This window comes from Oncorhynchus kisutch, linkage group LG1 (genome assembly GCF_002021735.2).
Source record: "Oncorhynchus kisutch isolate 150728-3 linkage group LG1, Okis_V2, whole genome shotgun sequence".
Lineage (NCBI taxonomy): Eukaryota > Metazoa > Chordata > Actinopteri > Salmoniformes > Salmonidae > Oncorhynchus > Oncorhynchus kisutch.
The window spans coordinates 18,425,970-18,444,875 of NC_034174.2; the positions used below are offsets into that span (position 1 = coordinate 18,425,970).

General features: G+C 39.8%; 1 protein-coding gene across 8 annotated transcripts in view; it reads right to left on the bottom strand.

The window, feature by feature from the left end:
- Positions 1–3,110: 3,110 nt before the first annotated feature.
- The window catches only part of LOC109898197 (neural cell adhesion molecule L1-like protein), a 98,502-nt gene continuing 82,706 nt past the window's right edge, over positions 3,111–18,906 (bottom strand). For all 8 annotated transcript variants that reach the window (XM_031791475.1, XM_031791511.1, XM_031791408.1 and 5 more), the window contains 4 exons: positions 18,177–18,356; positions 6,675–6,806; positions 5,625–5,697; positions 3,111–4,349 (listed from right to left, as the gene is read on the bottom strand). In XM_031791475.1, coding sequence (XP_031647335.1) covers positions 4,142–4,349; positions 5,625–5,697; positions 6,675–6,806; positions 18,177–18,356 — 593 coding nt within the window. In that variant the 3' untranslated portion in view covers positions 3,111–4,141. The remainder of the gene's footprint in view (positions 4,350–5,624; positions 5,698–6,674; positions 6,807–18,176; positions 18,357–18,906) is intronic.

The following is an 18,906-nucleotide window of genomic DNA, read 5'->3' on the forward strand; positions in this document are numbered from 1 at the left end:
CCGGGGTGGGCCATCATTGTAAATAAGAATTTGTTCTTAACTGACTTGCCTAGTTAAATTAAGGTTAAATTAAAATACAAAAACAATTATATATATAGGTACTCACTTTGGAAATCAACCTGTTAGGCACATATTATGTTTCTGTCTTCAATTCTAACAACACATTACATTTAAGTAAATGGAAATAATGAAGCAACAAAATATGTGTAATTTCTTTTAACAATGACTTTCAGTCCTTTCAAGTCCCAAAGAAACCATGACCGTGCAAAATGGATGAAAAAGTTTACTCCTTCCCTGGCAGACATTGATAGTTTCTACTGTTTCCAAATTGTTCCAATGTGCTTGAAGAGATATAATGAAACTGAAACAAGGCATAAAAAGTTACATAATGTTCTCAATTATTTCCACAAATTGGCCTCATAATGACAATGCCAGTATAACAGCAAAAACATTAGTCAGTTCCAACATTAAGGATTTAACGTGCTCTCCGAAGAGGTGATAATCACATCTATAGTACAGTTCCTCTGGAGGCTGCAACCTGAATATCTGAAACAACCTAGAACTGGTGACACAGGAAAGGATTTATATTGTGGGAGAGACCATTTTTCCTCTCTACTTAATCCAGCCATTTGTTCCTGTGCTGGGCCTTCTAGGCAAATGTTGACATTGACCTGAGTTTTATTTATTACTTTCCTGGTGAATTAGATGAAACGATGTGGGAGGGCTTTGTTAGAAAATGCTCTCTGGGGCTCTTAAAGGTCCAGCTTGTGCTCCGAGTCATTGACCTCTCCTCTCCTGCATTCATTCCTCAGTAGCTTCAGCAATACTAGCACAGGGGCTCAGACCTATTCCTGACAGTCAATTACATTACACTAGAGGTAAGGGAGCACAATGGAGTGGGTTATTCACAGCCCAAAACTTGCTGTTTCATCAACATTTGCCTGCTGAGTCCTAAAGAACACATGTGGTCATTCACACAGGAGGGAATGTTACTTGTAAAGCTCAGTCAAACAGAAACAGGCCAGTTCATTATGACCTGAGTAACTAGGGCCCTCTCTCTGCTATCTGCTTATCTCATGTGATTATAGCCTTGTTCCTTTATCCACTGGCTTAGACCACCCCTTTGATTTCCCATGTTTATCTCCTGAGGCACAAGTTGTTTTAAAAAACCTGTTAAAACCTTTTTGGGATAGGGGGCAGCATTTTCACTTTTGGATGAATAGCGTGCCCAGAGTGAACTGCCTCCTACTCTGTCCCAGATGCAATTTATGCATATTATTATTAGTATTGGATAGAAAACACTCTGAAGTTTCTAAAACTGTTTGAATGATGTCTGTGAGTATAACAGCACTCATATGGCAGGCGAAAACCTGAGAAAAAAATCCAACCAGGAAGTGGGACATCTGAGTTTGTAGTTTTTCAATGCTTGGCCTACCGAATGCACATTGAGATATGGATGAGGTTGCACTTCCTAGATGGCTTCCACTAGATGTCAACAGTATTTTGAAACTTGAATGAGGATTATACTATAAAGGAGGGGCTCATGAGACCTCTTTAGGTCAGTGGTCTGGCAGAGAGCCTTGGTCTCATGACGCGCGCTCCTGACAGAGTTACCTCGCGTTCCAGTACATTTTCTGAAGACAAGGGAATTCTCCGGTTGGAACATTATTCATGTTTTATGTTAGAACATCCTAACGATTGATTCCATACATCTTTTGACGGAACTTTAACAGAACTTTTCGAGTTTTTGTCTGGATGAAGTGCCTGCGCCTCATGAAGATGGATTACTGGGCTGAACACGCTAACAACAAGTGGCTATTTGGACATAAATTATGTAACTAACTTTGTTGATTCCAAAATGGCGGATATTCCTCTGTCTGTTTTGGGCTCTGAGCGCCGTTCTCAGATTATGCTTTTTCCGTAAAGTTTTTAAAAAATCGGACACAGGAGAAGTCTATCTTTAATTCTGTGAATAACACTAGTATATTTTATCAATGTTTATTATGAGTATTTCTGCAAAATCACTGGATGTTTTGTAATCAAAACATTACTGCAAGTAAGGCGCCAATGTAAACTGAGATTTTTGGATATAAATATGCACATTATCGAACAAAACATACATGTATTGTGTAACATGATGTCCTATGAGTGTCATCTGATGAAGACCATCAAAGGTTAGTGATTCATTTGATCTATATTTCTGCTTTTTGTGACTCCTATCTTTGGCTGGAAAAATGGCGGTGTGTTTTTTCGACTTGGCGGTGATCTAACATAATCATATGTTGTGCTTGAAATCGGACACGATGGGTAGATTAACAAGATGTTTATCTTTCACTCGCTGTATTGGACTTGTTAATGTGTGAAAGTAAAAAAAAAAATATTATAATTTGAATTTCCGCTGCGCTTGAAAGGTTAATAACAACCTTGGAGACAGAACTTAAAGTGACACCTTTTCAGATACAAATGTCCCCCCCACCATTCTACAGTTATTAGACAGCTAGATGCTTTTATTGTTTTGGGCAGCCCTCCTAACCCTCTGTTAGCCCCCTAAGATCGATGTCCACGCTCGCACAGAAATGTAATTAGCATAATACACAATTCTGTCAGATCATTTTTTTTACATTGGATGTTTCTCAATTCACCGCACCCACCTATGTCGCCTTTTGCTCTATGACCTCCACAAGTGTCAGGAGACTCGTCTGAAGACACTGGAGCCGATCTACCAATTTTAGTCTGTAGCATCTGAACTGTTTCGATGGGCTAATAGCAGTAACACCAAAACTCTTTTTTCATCCAAACATTGTTTTTTATATATATTTTTGATACTTCAAGAGGTCTTAAAATTCTAAATCAAATAGCTAAATGATCCTTGGTATGACCTTCCATATAGCTTAGTATATGGTTCGCGACTTGAACTACCGTCTCCTTGTTCTTCTAGTTAAATAGCTAGCTAAGGAGTGGATTTACTAATTTCACTATATGGCATGTTGTAATGACATTCAAAAGCTTTCTGTAGAAGCAGAGTTCATTACAAACCCCAAAGCACAATGTATATTTACGTAGAATTATTCTTTCTGTATGCAGTTTAAAGATGGACAGTCAGTCTATAGCCAATGGTAATGAAAAGTTAAACAATTTAATAACATCAAAACATCCACAAACATTCTTTAACATACAATAGCTATATTTGATGTATTTGTACAAAGATGCAATCAAAGGCGATCATCATGGTAACGTTTAGGTTGACTTTCAAACAGGTTTACTATGATTACTTTTTTGGAGTTGAATGGCATTGTCTACAATGACATGCAAGTTGTAATGAGCAAGGCTGTTCTAAGAACATGGGAACAACATGAATGCTTTAATTGGTATTTTGATGAGCTAGAATAGATCAAGTGGTAACTCGGTTGATAATTGTCTGTATGTTATAGCGAGCTGGCACATAAAACCACTGAATCATAACCTCACTGTGGAAACAACAGAAGTACTTTCCTGTTATCAACTGAGAGTTCTCAGAGCCCTTGCCTTAGATCTTTTGGCATTTCATGTGATATAACTGAGGCATCTGTTTTGTATTGTTATTTTGTCATGTATAAAACCAGGAAATAAGTTGATGAACAGCCTTTGTACACATATTAAAATCATATTTAATAAATGCCTTTCAAATATAAAATGCCAATATTTGCTTCAACTGAAACAGGCTGACATCATCTGTTCACATACACGTGTAGTTTGCTAAATGATGACTGGGCATGAGAGATCTGGTAGTATAAGACAAGGATCAATGTGGACTGGAGATTTCTTTTTCTTCCTTTTTACATTTGAATTGATTTCAAACAGTTGTTGCATTTGACAAAAAAATGCAAAAATCCTCAAAGGTTTTCACTGATTTGCAGTAATATAAAACACTCCCACATACAATAATATATACATTTGGAAATGATGCATTCTGTTACAGCTTGATAAAACAAACAGCTTTATAAAATGAAGATGGCAGTGCAGCTGACAATGACACATTACATTTGACATTGGATTGTGATTGGTACGGATTATGTCATCTACTTACTTTATGTCCCCTCCCCTCCACCAGTCTAATGAAAGTATTGTCCTAAGGATGGATGATGGACCGTTTTCCTTGCTCTCACGCTGTGCTCTGATTCGTGGTTCCTTTGACTTCCATGGACACCTTCTTTTCTTTGCGACCTGCGTACTCGCCGATGAAGGAGCCATCTTCGTTGAACTGGATGTCCTCATCCCCATAGTCCACCAGGCTGTCCCCACTGCCCTCTGCTTTGATCTGTCCGTCCAGAGAGTGCTGGCTGCCCTTCAGTGGCTTCTCATCATTGTCACTGTGTCACAACATGACGGCACAAAGACAGGGGATTTCAAAACCACCTAATTTCACTCATGGCTTAACTCTATGGGCTTTATTGGTAAGGACAGGGACACAGGCAGGTTTGAACCCAAAGAGCTTAAATGAAGAGCTTCGGTGATTGGCAGCAATGTTTACCTCTGACTGACAGACGGATGAAAAATGATCAGATATGTGCACTAGTAAAGGGCACTCCTGTCAAGTGTACTTAAACCCTACATGTACAGTATATCAATGTATGTGACAATGAATGGGATAATTAAAAGAAGATGGGGTATTGATTTGGCTGTCAGGCTGATGCAGATGTCGACCGTGCACATGCTGCAGTCACAAGGTGCATTTTAACCCTGTCTGTATGGGGAGAGATGCTCAGGCTGTAGTTTTCACTGAATTATTCAACACGAGAGTGATCACATAAAGGGTTGATTGTATAGACTAATGGTTTGGATTGGCATCATGCTGCTCCTACATGGTTAATGATGGTGAAGTCAGGTGCTTCAGGGATCTGAGCATTTTTTAAATTTTGGAGTAAAATTACAATAAATGTGCTTTCCCGTGGTCTGACATTGGGGGCCATATTTTTTAGGGACCAGACGCAACATTCTACTTCACAACTTTACTGTGACCACATGATGAAGATGTCTAGGCTACTTCTGATTCATAACTTCCAGTTAGAGTGTGAGCCTACTGATTGAAGTGAAGTGTGGGTCTCTGAGTTGCACTCTGTGAGTGTGATCTGAATCGGACCAGTGAAAGATTAATGAATTGAGCACAGATTTGACTGCCCCGGAGATGAGCTGCATTCAATTACACAGATTGGTTTTAGCCTCCTGCTGGGTTGTGTTGTGGCCAGGCAGCCTTCCTTCATTGAGTTCCATTCAGAAACAAATAGTAACATCTGAATAATGAGGCTGTTACTGCTAATGACCTGAGCTCTACCAGGACACATCTACCTAATAACAATGCACAATATAGGGTGATACCACATCAACATCACTGATGTGTAAACAACAACGGGGGTATTTGTTGCTGTTTACCACATCATGTTTAGAAAACATGTTACTCTGCCCATCACATGTCTTGAACAGGGATGTCTGTGAAGGTCTGTGTTAAGCTCATGCATGTAGGGTTTCTTTTTAAATCAGGAGAAATGCAGAGATATAATTATACAATGTGATACAATTCAAAACAAAGTTAATATATGAGCTGATTTCTGAATTATTGATACAATGGTGGTTGGTGGTATGATTACCTGTATTCACAGAAGGTGTCATCATGGATACCCTGGGACTCTAGGTCTGGATGAAGATCCTCTTTCTCCTTTACTGGTCGGAGAGAAAGATCAATGTTTAGGGTACCTTGAGTACAGTACAACATTCAATAAACAACTTTATACCATGTTAAAGACAAAGTAATGTTCTGCTAAAACACCTTACAAGTTCTCACACATTCCTGAGTACAACATACTCAGTGCTCGATGTCAGCAACATTTACAATATGAGTAACAACTGAATCCTAATTTCAAAAGGGAAAGCTAACTATCAGTGAAAGTGCAGGAGGTAGTGTTTAATGAATGCATCACAGAACAAAGCCCTGGGATTTAGACTGTCTTTCTGATATGATAGGCGATTAGCTGAGCTGAACCTGGCGCTCAATAAGTGAATAAAGATGAAAGGTACTGTAAATGACCCCCTATCCCCCACAGACAGGACTGGCATTAAGATCCCCCACCGCTGGCATGTGACCATAACATTTACATATATTCTGTGTATTCTGTGCATTCTATGTTTTGTTATTCAAATGCTGCATATTTCAAATATGCTGTATTTATTTAAATTGGGGCGGCAGCGTAGCCTAGTGGTTAGAGCGTTGGACTAGTAACCGGAAGGTTGCGAGTTCAAACCCCCGAGCTGACAAGGTACAAATCTGTCGTTCTGCCCCTGAACAGGCAGTTAACCCATTGTTCCTAGGCCGTCATTGAAAATAAGAACATGTTCTTAACTGACTTGCCTGGTTAAATAAAGGTTAAATTTTTTTTTTTATAAATATAAATGCATATGCTCCCATTAATTTAACTTCTCATTATACTGTAAATATCAGCATTGAAATGTTGAACAGTGGTGTGATGTATATTTCTACTACTAATAATATATCAGCTTAAATATGTCTATAATGGTGTCCAGAGTGATCATTTCTCTTTGGTAATAAAGACTCTAAATGGAAATATAATTATGCCTAGTGCAGTGATTAGTTAGCATTCATAAGGTGCAATGTGTGTGCGTGTGTGTGTTTAAGTACCTACCGGAATATTTCCCTCCTTTATTTCTGTTGACAAAGCAGGCGATTAACACCATGAGTGTGAGGAGAGCCGCGACACACATCAGTCCGATGAACCAGCCCTGGGTAGAGATTCCTCCATGGATGCTTGCCAGACCTGAGGAGAGGAGAAGAAACAACAACACTTTGACTTTGACTCTGCCTTTCATGAGGACACTTGAATGTTTACATCGACAAAGTCTATTGGATGCAGAGGCAGCAGGTGATGTTGAAATGGAAATGTACCAGTATTAATATTAAACAGCTAATCCCCTTGTCTAATTAATCAACTGAGGAGGCTGTTCAAATGGAATTCCTTTCACCAAGTCACAAAAAAAATATCAAAAATCTTATTGACACAGAGAACCATGCATGATACCTTGAGACATGTTCAAGGACATTGGTGCACCTGCATACTTAATAAAACATCAATTGGTTATGGTGATTATGTGTGTAGGGATTTGATTGGGGGGTGGGAGAGCTTTTTCTTCTTTTACAATAGCATCCCTGCTCACTTTAGCCCTGGTCCTGATTACATATTCAAAAATACTAGTATTATCAACCCAGTTGTTAGTCATAAGGCGCACAGTGTACACAGTCCCAAGCTCCAGCCCCTCAATCACGTGGAAAGTCTTAGAGGAGTTAACTGCCTCAGAAATATTCTAGTTACCTTTACCTAGGTGCACAATCAGGGAGGGTTAGTACTCATGAGGGGGGAAGGGTTAAAGGGTTATTTACAGAGCGTTCGATGAAACAACACAGGACACAATTTCTAGCATGTAACGGTAGAACTGTATGGAGATGTCTCAGATGTTACCAATACATTCAAAATCACCTTAAAAGTATATCACTATAAAATATACTACAAATGGACATAGAAGTAATGTGCTTACAGTTGTTCATATATGCAACATAAGACTCCGTTTGTTAGTTTCCTGGAATTCAACTGATGTTTGCAAAGTTGTCACAAACTGAGGATCTAATATTCAACAGGGCTGTGACTGACAGAGAGATGAAGGAGGACGAGGGGAGACATGGCAGAACAGTAAAGGATTAAGGACAGTACACACAAAAAACATGGATCTAAAGCTGGCCAGGGACTTGCTGATGAAGTCAATCCATTTGCTTATGCACATACAGTGCAGTATATATAGTCTAACATATGTGTCTCATGTTTAATACGACTGGAGGATATAGAATGAAGGCTTATCAATAACTGGCACATTTCCTGAATCACTTGTAATGAAATTGACAAAGGAAAAGGAAAGCCAAGGAAAGCCAGCAAAGCTGAAGAGAGTATGTGTCCATTGAAACATGCAGACTAAATGAACAATCCAAAACCCTGCTTATTCATTGTGTTCATTTTCTTAATACAACTGATTGCTATCGCTTTCAAATCGCATAGATTGTGCTTCTCTCTACAACAGTATACATTTCGACGGAAATGTTAAATATCAGGGGTGAGCAGAAGTCCCTGTGCCTCACTGCAGCTTAACTCATGTACACAGCAGTGCTGCATACATTAGACAATAACAGACTAATAAAGTCTCTGAAGACTGACACTCCAGGAAATCAAAGAACCACTGCAGCTGGAGGGAGGGTGAGAATAATGCACCACTTCAAATTGCAAGTTTGAAAAGAAAGGTTGCACAGCTTTGGTACGACAGGTCAACGGCAAACAATCCCCTTCATCTCCCTCAGGCAAACATGCAAATCTTCGACTGTGTCTCCTGCTCAGGTGTTTGCTCAGGTGATAATTCAGAACACAAGGACACCTGTGTCTGTGCTGCCCATCCCTGTGAGCACAAATGACACACCGTGGGTAAAGCTGGTGTATGACTCTGTAACTATGGTAATTCCCATCATTTGCTTAGTATGATTATTCTAAGTGACAAAAAATATCCCAGGGCTTGGCGTGTCTGTCATTGCACTGCTCTGCCTGGTAATAAAGGCTGCAGAAAGCATCTGTTGCCACAGCAGGGAGCGCAGCCCTGGCCCTGCCACAACGCCTGCAAAATGGCTCTTCAAAGTCAGGGAGATCTTTTAAAGCTGAGCCCAGTACACTTAAATATTCTGATCTACAACTATCAACAGTTTCCACTTATCCACTTATCTCAGTTTCCCCTAAATATCACCCTCTCTGTAAGAGCTCACACCTCCTGCTCCTCCTCCTCACTCGGCCTGACTAGGCCTACATTTCCTCCAGCTCAAATATTGCTACTGTATGGACATTTGCTTGTCCAACAGCACTATTGTTGTTTCCTCAGTTGAAGGTTAAATGAAAGTGGCAGGTGATGGTTTGGTCAATATCTTGCTGTGTAAAGGAGGACTTTGGCCCAACAAATCAATTAGACATATGACAAATATGTCTAATTGATTTGTTGGGCCAAAGTCCTCCTTTACACAGCAAGATATTGACCAAGCCATCACCAGACATTTCCATTGAACCTTTTTGAACTACACTCACACCTTCAGGTATGGAATATATTATTTATTTAACTAGGCAAATCAGTTAAGAACAAATTCTTATTTACAATGACTGTTCCTAAACAGTGGATTAACTGCCTGGTTCAGGGGCAGAACAACCGATTTTTATCTTGTTAGCTCAGGGATTCAATCTAGCAACAGTTACTGGCCCAACGCTCTAACCACTAGGCTACCTGCCGCCCCTTAAAAAACAGGACTGTCTCTTAATGAGTTTGTTGAGATGTGTGCGGCACTTTAACTCAACATCAATTCTTAAGCTAGTTTTTATTGATTGAAGTTAAGCTCAAAATAGAGAAGAGTATTTTTTTTATATGGTATCACTAGAGTTTAGTGTTTTCACTACAGGTGGCTGGTGGCACCTTAATTGGGGAGGACAGGCTCATAGTAATGGTAGGTACGGAATAATTGAATGGTATCAAGCACATCAAACACATGGTTTCCATGTGCTTGATGCCATTCCATTCTCATTTATTATGAGCCTTCATCCCCTCACCAGCCTCCTGTGGTTTTCACCTATGGCTATCATTGCCATATTAAACACAATTGGTTATATGAATACCTATGTTGGAGCGGGTGAACTTGGCCATATGAGAGACTGTAGTGCTTGGATGTGAGGGAGAGGCAGACTGGCCTGAAAAGGAAGACACCTGAAGATTCTTGGCTATTTTTTGAGTCAGGGAGCGGGAGCTACTGTCTACTGACTAATAAAACTTTTAGAATGCTACAACTACGGGTATAGTGGACTAATATGAATTTTTAGTCTATAGATATGTCTCATATAACAACTAGTCTGGGTGGTTACTACTACAGAGCAAATTAAATCAAATCAAGCTTTATTTATACCACACATTTCAGACAAGGAATGCAATGCAATGTGTTTCACAGGAAAAAACTAATACAAAACAATAAAAACAAGGCTGAAATATTTACTACACAACAAACAAAAGAATGAAAAATCTGAATGACTAAAAAGCACTCTAAGGAAAAATAAAACGTACGTGTTTTGAGATCTCCTTTAAATATGTCCACAGTTTCGGCCCACCTCAGGTTCTCTGGCAGGCTATTCCAGAGGCCGGGGGCATAATAACTAAAGGTATCCTCTCCATGCATCTTGGTCCTAGTCTTTGGGAAAGTTAAACGGCCAGTGCCAGAGGACCTGAGAGACCTACTGGGTACATAACTTAAAAAAGCATGTCTGACTTTTAATTGGGGTGCACAATCGTGGCTTGAGCAATGAATGCCATCAAACAACAAGCAAATAAGGTCTAATGTGTGGTTAGAGGTGATCATTGGTAATGATTTATACTACAGGAAGGGACTTTTCCTCTGATGAAACAAAGACGTCATCATTTGAACTTTTATTGACACTACAATATACAGCATATGCACGTCTGATAGCCTTCCTGTATGCTGTACCTAAAGCTTAATTTGATCCCTCTGTTTGTAATACGTGTGACATTGAGCCTAATGTTGTTGGAACAAAAGTCAATATTAATTTACAGATTCACTAATGAGACTGGATTCATGTGAATTTATAAACAGGATCCTCATTACCATTGTTACTGCAGAGAAACCCACAAACTTTGTCTGAAAACAGCGGAGTCTGTATTGGTCTACTAATGAACGGAGGCATCAGAGTGCTCAGCGCTGATGGCAAGGGCACGCAACAGAGAAGGGCAATTATTCACAGATGAGGGGAGTATCTGCATCATCTTAGTTCCTTATTTGTGTGAAATATTATGTGTCTTAATGGTTGCTGACATCAGACTTGTTTTCTAAATGCCTGCTTGACCTAGTCAACCATGCAGGCAACTGGGCCAGGAGCTGCTGTCTCCAAGATTCACCTCCCACCTGTATTTCAGCCCTTTATCCATATTCATGCACTCACAACTAGTTTATGTTAAAGAAACTGCATACAGTATAGCTTATAGAAATCATACTAACAAATATCAGAAGAATAGTCTTTGTCAGAAATGGAATGTGAGAGCTACAGTACTACTCAAGTATCCACCAAGGATTTGATACAAATAATTCATGGATGACTCATGCAGAAATAAATCAATGTAGTTATTTCGCAGAGAATATACCAGTAGGGATGATTTACATCAGTGTTAGACTACAGAAGGTGCTTTGTGCTGCACATAAACAGAAATCTACATACTGACAGTTGATACCACTGTGGAAACTAGTGAGGAGGCGGAAAATAAGAAAGGAAAGCATTACCAAGCAGATACATGTATGGAAAGTGGTTTTAGCTTCCACACCACACAGTGAACGTATCATCAAGAAGATGCATACCCACCTGACGGGCACACATTATTATCAATTGCATAAGTTAAAATCCTTTATGTACTTCAGCATGGCACAGCAAGAACATGTGCTGACACCAACTGCAATATAAACATGAAAAAGATGCTAAATGTTTCCCTACATAAATGTGATGGGAGATCCAAACATGTATATTAAGTAGATTACAACTCAGGGCCATCTCCGTCTTTCCTGAGTTTACAGGGTACATATTCAAAACAATATTAGTCACTTTACCCCTATCTATACTGTATGTACAGAGTATATTCACAGCCCTTGACATTTTCCACATTTTCTTGTGTTACATCCTGAATTTAAAATGCATAAAAAAATTACAAATAAATGTGTTACTGGCCTAAACACAAAACCCCATAACGTAAAAGTGGAAATACGTTTTTCTAAATGTTTTACATTCATAAAACATGAAAAGCTGAAATGTCTTGAGTAAATAAGTATTCAAGAACCCCTCTATTATGCAAGCCTAAATAAGTTCAGGATTAAAAATTTGCTTAACAAGTCAAATAATAAGTAGCATGCTTTAAAAAAGCAGACATTGAATATCCCTTTGAGCATGGTGAAGTTATTCATTACAATTTGGATGGTTTATCAATACCCCAGTCACTACAAAGACACAGACGTCCTTCCTAACTTAGTAGCTGGAGAGGAAGGAAACCGCTCAGGGATTTCACTATGAGGCCACTCGTTACTTTGGAGCAGATACAGAGTTTACTGTCTGTAATAGGAGAAAACTGAGGATGGATCAACAACATTGTAGTTACTCCACAATAACAACCTAATTGACAGAGTGAAAAGAAGGATGCCTGAATACAAAGTGTTAATTTTGGGGCAAATACAATACGTTACTGAGTACTATGGTTGAATGGCGGGAACTGCGGGAACCCGGGTATCTAGATTTACCAGGATTTTCCCTCCCAAAACCACTCTCTTTTCCCGGGATAACAGAGGAACCGGTAAAATATTATAAATTATTTTTATGAACAGCATGGCTTGAAATGGAACTATTAAATTATGTGCAATGTCTAAATCTTTCTTCTCTGCAGACTCTGCATGATGAATCAATGCTCAGGTTGGGGACAGACAGCCCATCTCAGTATGGAGTGCAATTCACAATGCATGTAGACCTATCATCTCATCATGGTAACTTTTTTTCTTGTGACAGGTAGGCCTACATTTGTTCCAGCGTTGCCTATACTACAGTAATATAAAGACCGAAATCACTTACTGACCGAATGTAATTTACTGTACCCATAATCATCTGGCTTTCGGGGGTCACCTTGTTTTTTAATTGTGAATGTCACATCTGCTCCTGCCACACCCCCTAGTGGACATCCGGTGTCACCTTGACCTGCAGCCACTTCTCCAGTACACTCTCTCTCTCTCTCTCTCTCTCTCTCTCTCTCTCTCTCTCTCCCTCCCTTTCTGTTTGTTTGTGATTGTGTGGTTGGAGACAGGTGTGCTGGAGCCAGAGCGGATCCTCACCAGCTGCAACCCCTTCCATAATCAAGATCTCTACAAATACTCAGTCCTGCATCTTCCACTCTGCCAGATCGTAATCTCTGCTCAGTCAGTTTATGATTCTAGCTATTTATGATTATTCAAGACCCTGTTACCCTGCTGTGTCTGTTTCTCTGCCTGACGCTGTTAATCCTCTCACTGCATTGGATTCTCTCCGGACCTGTTTACCCTGTTCCAACCCAGCTCACTCCAACCTCAGCCTCCACATTAGTTTCCTACCACTCATCTGAGCTTCCCCAGATCTGCACTCCATATCCCCCTGTGTTACAATAAATACCTTGGTTTATTCATCCCTGTTTCTTGGTCTGAGTCTGCTCTTGGGTTCCCCTGTGCTGCTCTGCCTAACAGTAAAGTTTGTACTTTTTTAATTTGCAGCTGCAGACTTTTATAATAGCCTATCACTTGAATATCATTGCTTTAAATCAGTGCACATATGAGCACTCTCTCACAGTCTTCCTCTCTCTCCATTAACACCATTCAAATGGCATCCAAAATAGACAATCCTGTTCTAGATTTATACATAGATGTCCTAGCCTAACTCTTTCAGGTAATACATTCAATGCAGTATTAGCCTTATATTTAGCTCATTTATGATGGGTTATGCATTATAAGCTTCTAATGTATAGCCTCTGTCTCTTGCACAATACCCAAGCACCTGTGCTCCGCTGGCCTCTCTCCTTAACAAACCCTCTTTAGCTCTTGGAGTCCCATGCAGGAAAAGCTAGACTAGAATAGCCTGCTGGACATTTTTTGTTTTGTTTTTGCATTTCTTATACCAATAGACTATTGGAAGAGGGACGCAAGCTCTTTTTACTGAATGTTAAATACAGAAGCCAATAGAACTCACTGATAGCTTGAAATAGTGAATACGCTATGGCGGTAGGCTATAGCAATTATGTATTCAGACCCCTAACCATTCAATCTTTGTGACGAGAAATTAAAGCCTTCTGCATCTAATTCTAGTTCTATATTACTCAAGGATTTCATTAGAATGATGAAGATAAGGACAACGAAACATATTTCTACTAACTGTTGAAAGTGAGGAAGGAACAAAGCAACAATAGAGAAAGAGGGGGTAAGCTAATATCATGAGGGGAAATATTATGAAAGGTATATGTACTACTTATACAAATAGGCTCTATTATATTTCAACGATATAATCAAATTTGCTAGCCTATACTTGTAACTATGTATACTGCATGTGCTGCACCAGAATCACATGTTCTCTTCTGCTTTATCATGGTTTGAAAGATGTGTGTAATTCCAGTCCATATAATACAATACAGTAAAAGTTCACACTCAAAAATATTAGCCTACTGGAGCTAGATTAATTTATTTACCCAAGATAGCATACAGCTAGCTACATCCATGGGCTTTTATGTTTTTCTGTTGAGCATAATGTGCAGTAGCCTACACATATATGTATTGGATAAAGATACAATTATTTTGTATTTTTTGGGTTTGGGCTCATTAAATGTTGTTAAATGTTGTTAATATATGGTTCATCGGGGTCAGGTAGCATCAGGCTAGAGTTTTCATGCTGAACAAAGCTCCAATCAAATCCAGACATATTTATATGCTTTATAATGCTTTTGAATGACACTTTCGTTTTGGCGAAAACGAATACCGGGAAAATATTCAACCCTACTGAGTACTACTCTCCATATTTTCAAGCATAGTGGTGGCTGCATCATGTTATGAGTATGCCTCTAATGGTTAAGGACTTGGGAATAAATAAATAGAATAGAGCTAATCACATGCAAGATCCTAGAGGAAAACCTGGTTCAGTCTGCTTTTCAGCTGACACTGGGAGATGAATTCATCTTTCTGCAGGACATTAAACTAAAACACAAGGCCAAATCTACAATGGAGTTCCTCAGCAAGCAGACAATTAATGTTCCTGACTGGCAGAGTTACAGTTTTAACATAAATATACTAAAAATCTATGGCAAGACCTGAAAATTGTCACGGTCGTCCTCCTCTTCATCTGAAGAGGAGAGGCGAGAAGGATCAGAGGACCAAAATGCAGCGTGGTATGTGTTCATGATGAGTATTTAATAAAAGAAAGCACTGAACACTGAATACAAACTATACAAAAACAATAAACAAATAATGACAGTGAAGCTATAAATGAGACCTGTGCTGACACAAGCAACTAACATAGATAATCACCCACAAACAAACAGTGCACCCAGGCTACCTAAGTATGATTCTCAATCAGAGACAACTAATGACACCTGCCTCTGATTGAGAACCGTACTAGGCCGAAACATACAAATCATAGAAAAACAAACATAGACTGCCCACCCCAACTCACGCCCTGACCATACTAAATAAATACAAAACAAAGGAAATAAAGGTCAGAACGTGACAAAAATGGTTGCCTAGCAATGATGTCTAGCAACAAAATGTAGAATAAGTCAAGGGGTATGAATACTTTCTGAAGGCAGTGCATCTTCATTCATTGATCTGGCCAAGGCTTTCGACTCTGTCAATCACCATATCCTCATCGGCAGACTCGACAGCCTTGGTTTCTCAAATGATTGCCTCGCCTGGTTCACCAACTACTTCTCTGATAGAGTTCAGTGTGTCAAATCGGAGGGTCTGCTGTCCGGACCTCTGGCAGTCTCTATGGGGGTGCCACAGGGTTCAATTCTTGGACCGACTCTCTTCTCTGTATACATCAATGAGGTCGCTCTTGCTGCTGGTGAGTCCCTGATCCACCTCTACGCAGACGACACCATTCTGTATACTTCCGGCCCTTCTTTGGACACTGTGTTAACAACCCTCCAGGCAAGCTTCAATGCCATACAACTCTCCTTCCGTGGCCTCCAATTGCTCTTAAATACAAGTAAAACTAAATGCATGCTCTTCAACCGATCGCTACCTGCACCTACCCGCCTGTCCAACATCACTACTCTGGACGGCTCTGACTTAGAATACGTGGACAACTACAAATACTTAGGTGTCTGGTTAGACTGTAAACTCTCCTTCCAGACCCATATCAAACATCTCCAATCCAAAGTTAAATCTAGAATTGGCTTCCTATTTCGCAACAAAGCATCCTTCACTCATGCTGCCAAACATACCCTTGTAAAACTGACCATCCTACCAATCCTCGACTTTGGCGATGTCATTTACAAAATAGCCTCCAATACCCTACTCAACAAATTGGATGCAGTCTATCACAGTGCAATCCGTTTTATCACCAAAGCCCCATATACTACCCACCATTGCGACCTGTACGCTCTCGTTGGCTGGCCCTCGCTTCATACTCGTCGCCAAACCCACTGGCTCCATGTCATCTACAAGACCCTGCTAGGTAAAGTCCCCCCTTATCTCAGCTCGCTGGTCACCATAGCATCTCCCACCTGTAGCACACGCTCCAGCAGGTATATCTCTCTAGTCACCCCCAAAACCAATTCTTTCTTTGGCCGCCTCTCCTTCCAGTTCTCTGCTGCCAATGACTGGAACGAACTACAAAAATCTCTGAAACTGGAAACACTTATCTCCCTCACTAGCTTTAAGCACCAGTTGTCAGAGCAGCTCACAGATTACTGCACCTGTACATAGCCCACCTATAATTTAGCCCAAACAACTACCTCTTTCCCAACTGTATTTAATTTTAATTTATTTATTTATTTTGCTCCTTTGCACCCCATTATTTTTATTTCTACTTTGCACATTCTTCCATTGCAAAACTACCATTCCAGTATTTTACTTGCTATATTGTATTTACTTTGCCATCATGGCCTTTTTTGCCTTTACCTCCCTTCTCACCTCATTTGCTCACATTGTATATAGACTTGTTTATACTGCATTATTGACTGTATGTTTGTTTTTACTTCATGTGTAACTCTGTGTCGTTTTATCTGTCGATATGCTTTGCTTTATCTTGGCCAGGTCGCAATTGTAAATGAGAACTTGTTCTCAACTTGCCTACCTGGTTAAATAAAGGTAAATAAATAAATAAATAAATAAATAAATCTACCTCAATTACCTCGTACCCCTGCACATTGACTCAGTACTGGGACCCCGTGTATGTAGCCAAGTAAACATTACTTCATTGTGTATTTACTCCTTGTGTTATTATTCTCTCTGCAATGTTGGGAAGGGCCCGTAAGTTAGCATTTCACTATTAGTCTGCTCCTGTTATTTACAAAGCATGTGACAAATAAAACATGATTTGATTTGACATTACTCCCACACACGGAGAAAGTATATTTATTTGGATTTCATACCATAATGGTGTTTTTTTTTGTAAATCAATCTAAACATGCATTATTGCATTTAATTCATCCCAGAAGCCTGCTTACTGTGTTTGATTGAAAAGGATGCTATGTTTTGTTAACCATTTATATGAATTTACAAGCCCTTACTATTAGAGAGTACCCAAATCAATTATTACTATTGTTAGACAGAAGCTATGTGTGATGTGGCACCACAGTGCAGACCCTCCATTACACATTCAAGTGCACTTGCTTATTTTCATTAGATTCTAATCATCTTTGACTGGTGTCACCCCCTTATCTCCACTCCCAAAGACTCAGTTGAATTGAGCTTGGCCTGGTTCCGACAGAGTACATCTACCACTCCACTGAAGTAGAACTGACATAGAATTCATAAGATGAAAATGTTGTGTCATATGCATGAGCCAAAAATTGCAATGGCAATCTACTTACTTTACCAATTCCTATATAATTATACAATACGATACAGAAAATGTGCATTTTCCCTTGCTGAAGGCAATTCTCTTTTCCAGCCGTTTGTTTCATATCTCGCTTTCTCCTTCAAATCAATAAGCATTTGCTCTTTTATGACAATGATGAATGAAACCCCTTCTCACACCCTTATGATATTGTTTACCCACAAACATTACTTAGATGGAGATATGAAAAGCCTGGCAGTTGGAGCCAATATCACATTCCCTGAAATTCAATGAGCTAATACATTACTGAAATGGCTTGGTCATCTACAGTGTACAGGCTTGGTCATTTACGGTGTACAGGCTTGGTCATTTACAGAATACATCATCCCTCTAATAAAGTCCTGCTACCACGTCTCGCTATTTCCCCCAACAATAAACCCATACCCCCCTTCCATTCTCAAAGATTTTCCTCCAGGATCCCCCTGCCACACCTCGGCCTGTGTGACTTACGTGCTTCAGGCGTGGTGGTGCTCTCCTTGCTGACCCGGGGCCCACAGCCCACCCTGGTGCAGGGGCGCAGGTAGAACTTGTATCTGCTGATAGCCTCCAGGTTCTGCAGGACCCACATGGTGGTGTCAGGGTTGCTGATATCCACAGTCTGCAGGACACCCACCTCCTCTGTGTTGTTGACTAAACACACACAGAGACTCGATTAAACGTGTCTTCATGTATTAATGGACACAAAGGATATCTCTGATACAGAGGACAAAATAAGCATTTGATTGATCATTTGAAAAGGACACTCATAAAATGTTGTGGGTTTGGTAGATATAGGACCACATTGTGTGAGCATGTAATCATGGGTTGCATGTTTCGTCACAATGTTGTTTTGAACGTTTGTTTTGGACTGATGGCCAACTGAGCATTCTACTCAATGTATTGTCAATGGCACTGATAAAGATTGAATCAAAGGTGCATTAGAGTGGCTTAGAAATACAATGCCATTCAAAAGGAATCAAATAATTACAAGGAAAATCTTTTGAATCATTTTGATGTTGCCAGGTTGGCTTTAGATGCAGTATAAAGTTAGCTAGTTAGCTAAGATTGAGGGGAGGACACCGGATTTTAGCGAGCTATTCTAGCTATTCTTGACAAACTTTGCTAGCTAATGACAACATTTCCATCTGTCTAAAGTAAATTTGATGACATGATAATGCTGGCAAAGTTGTTTCCTACTGAA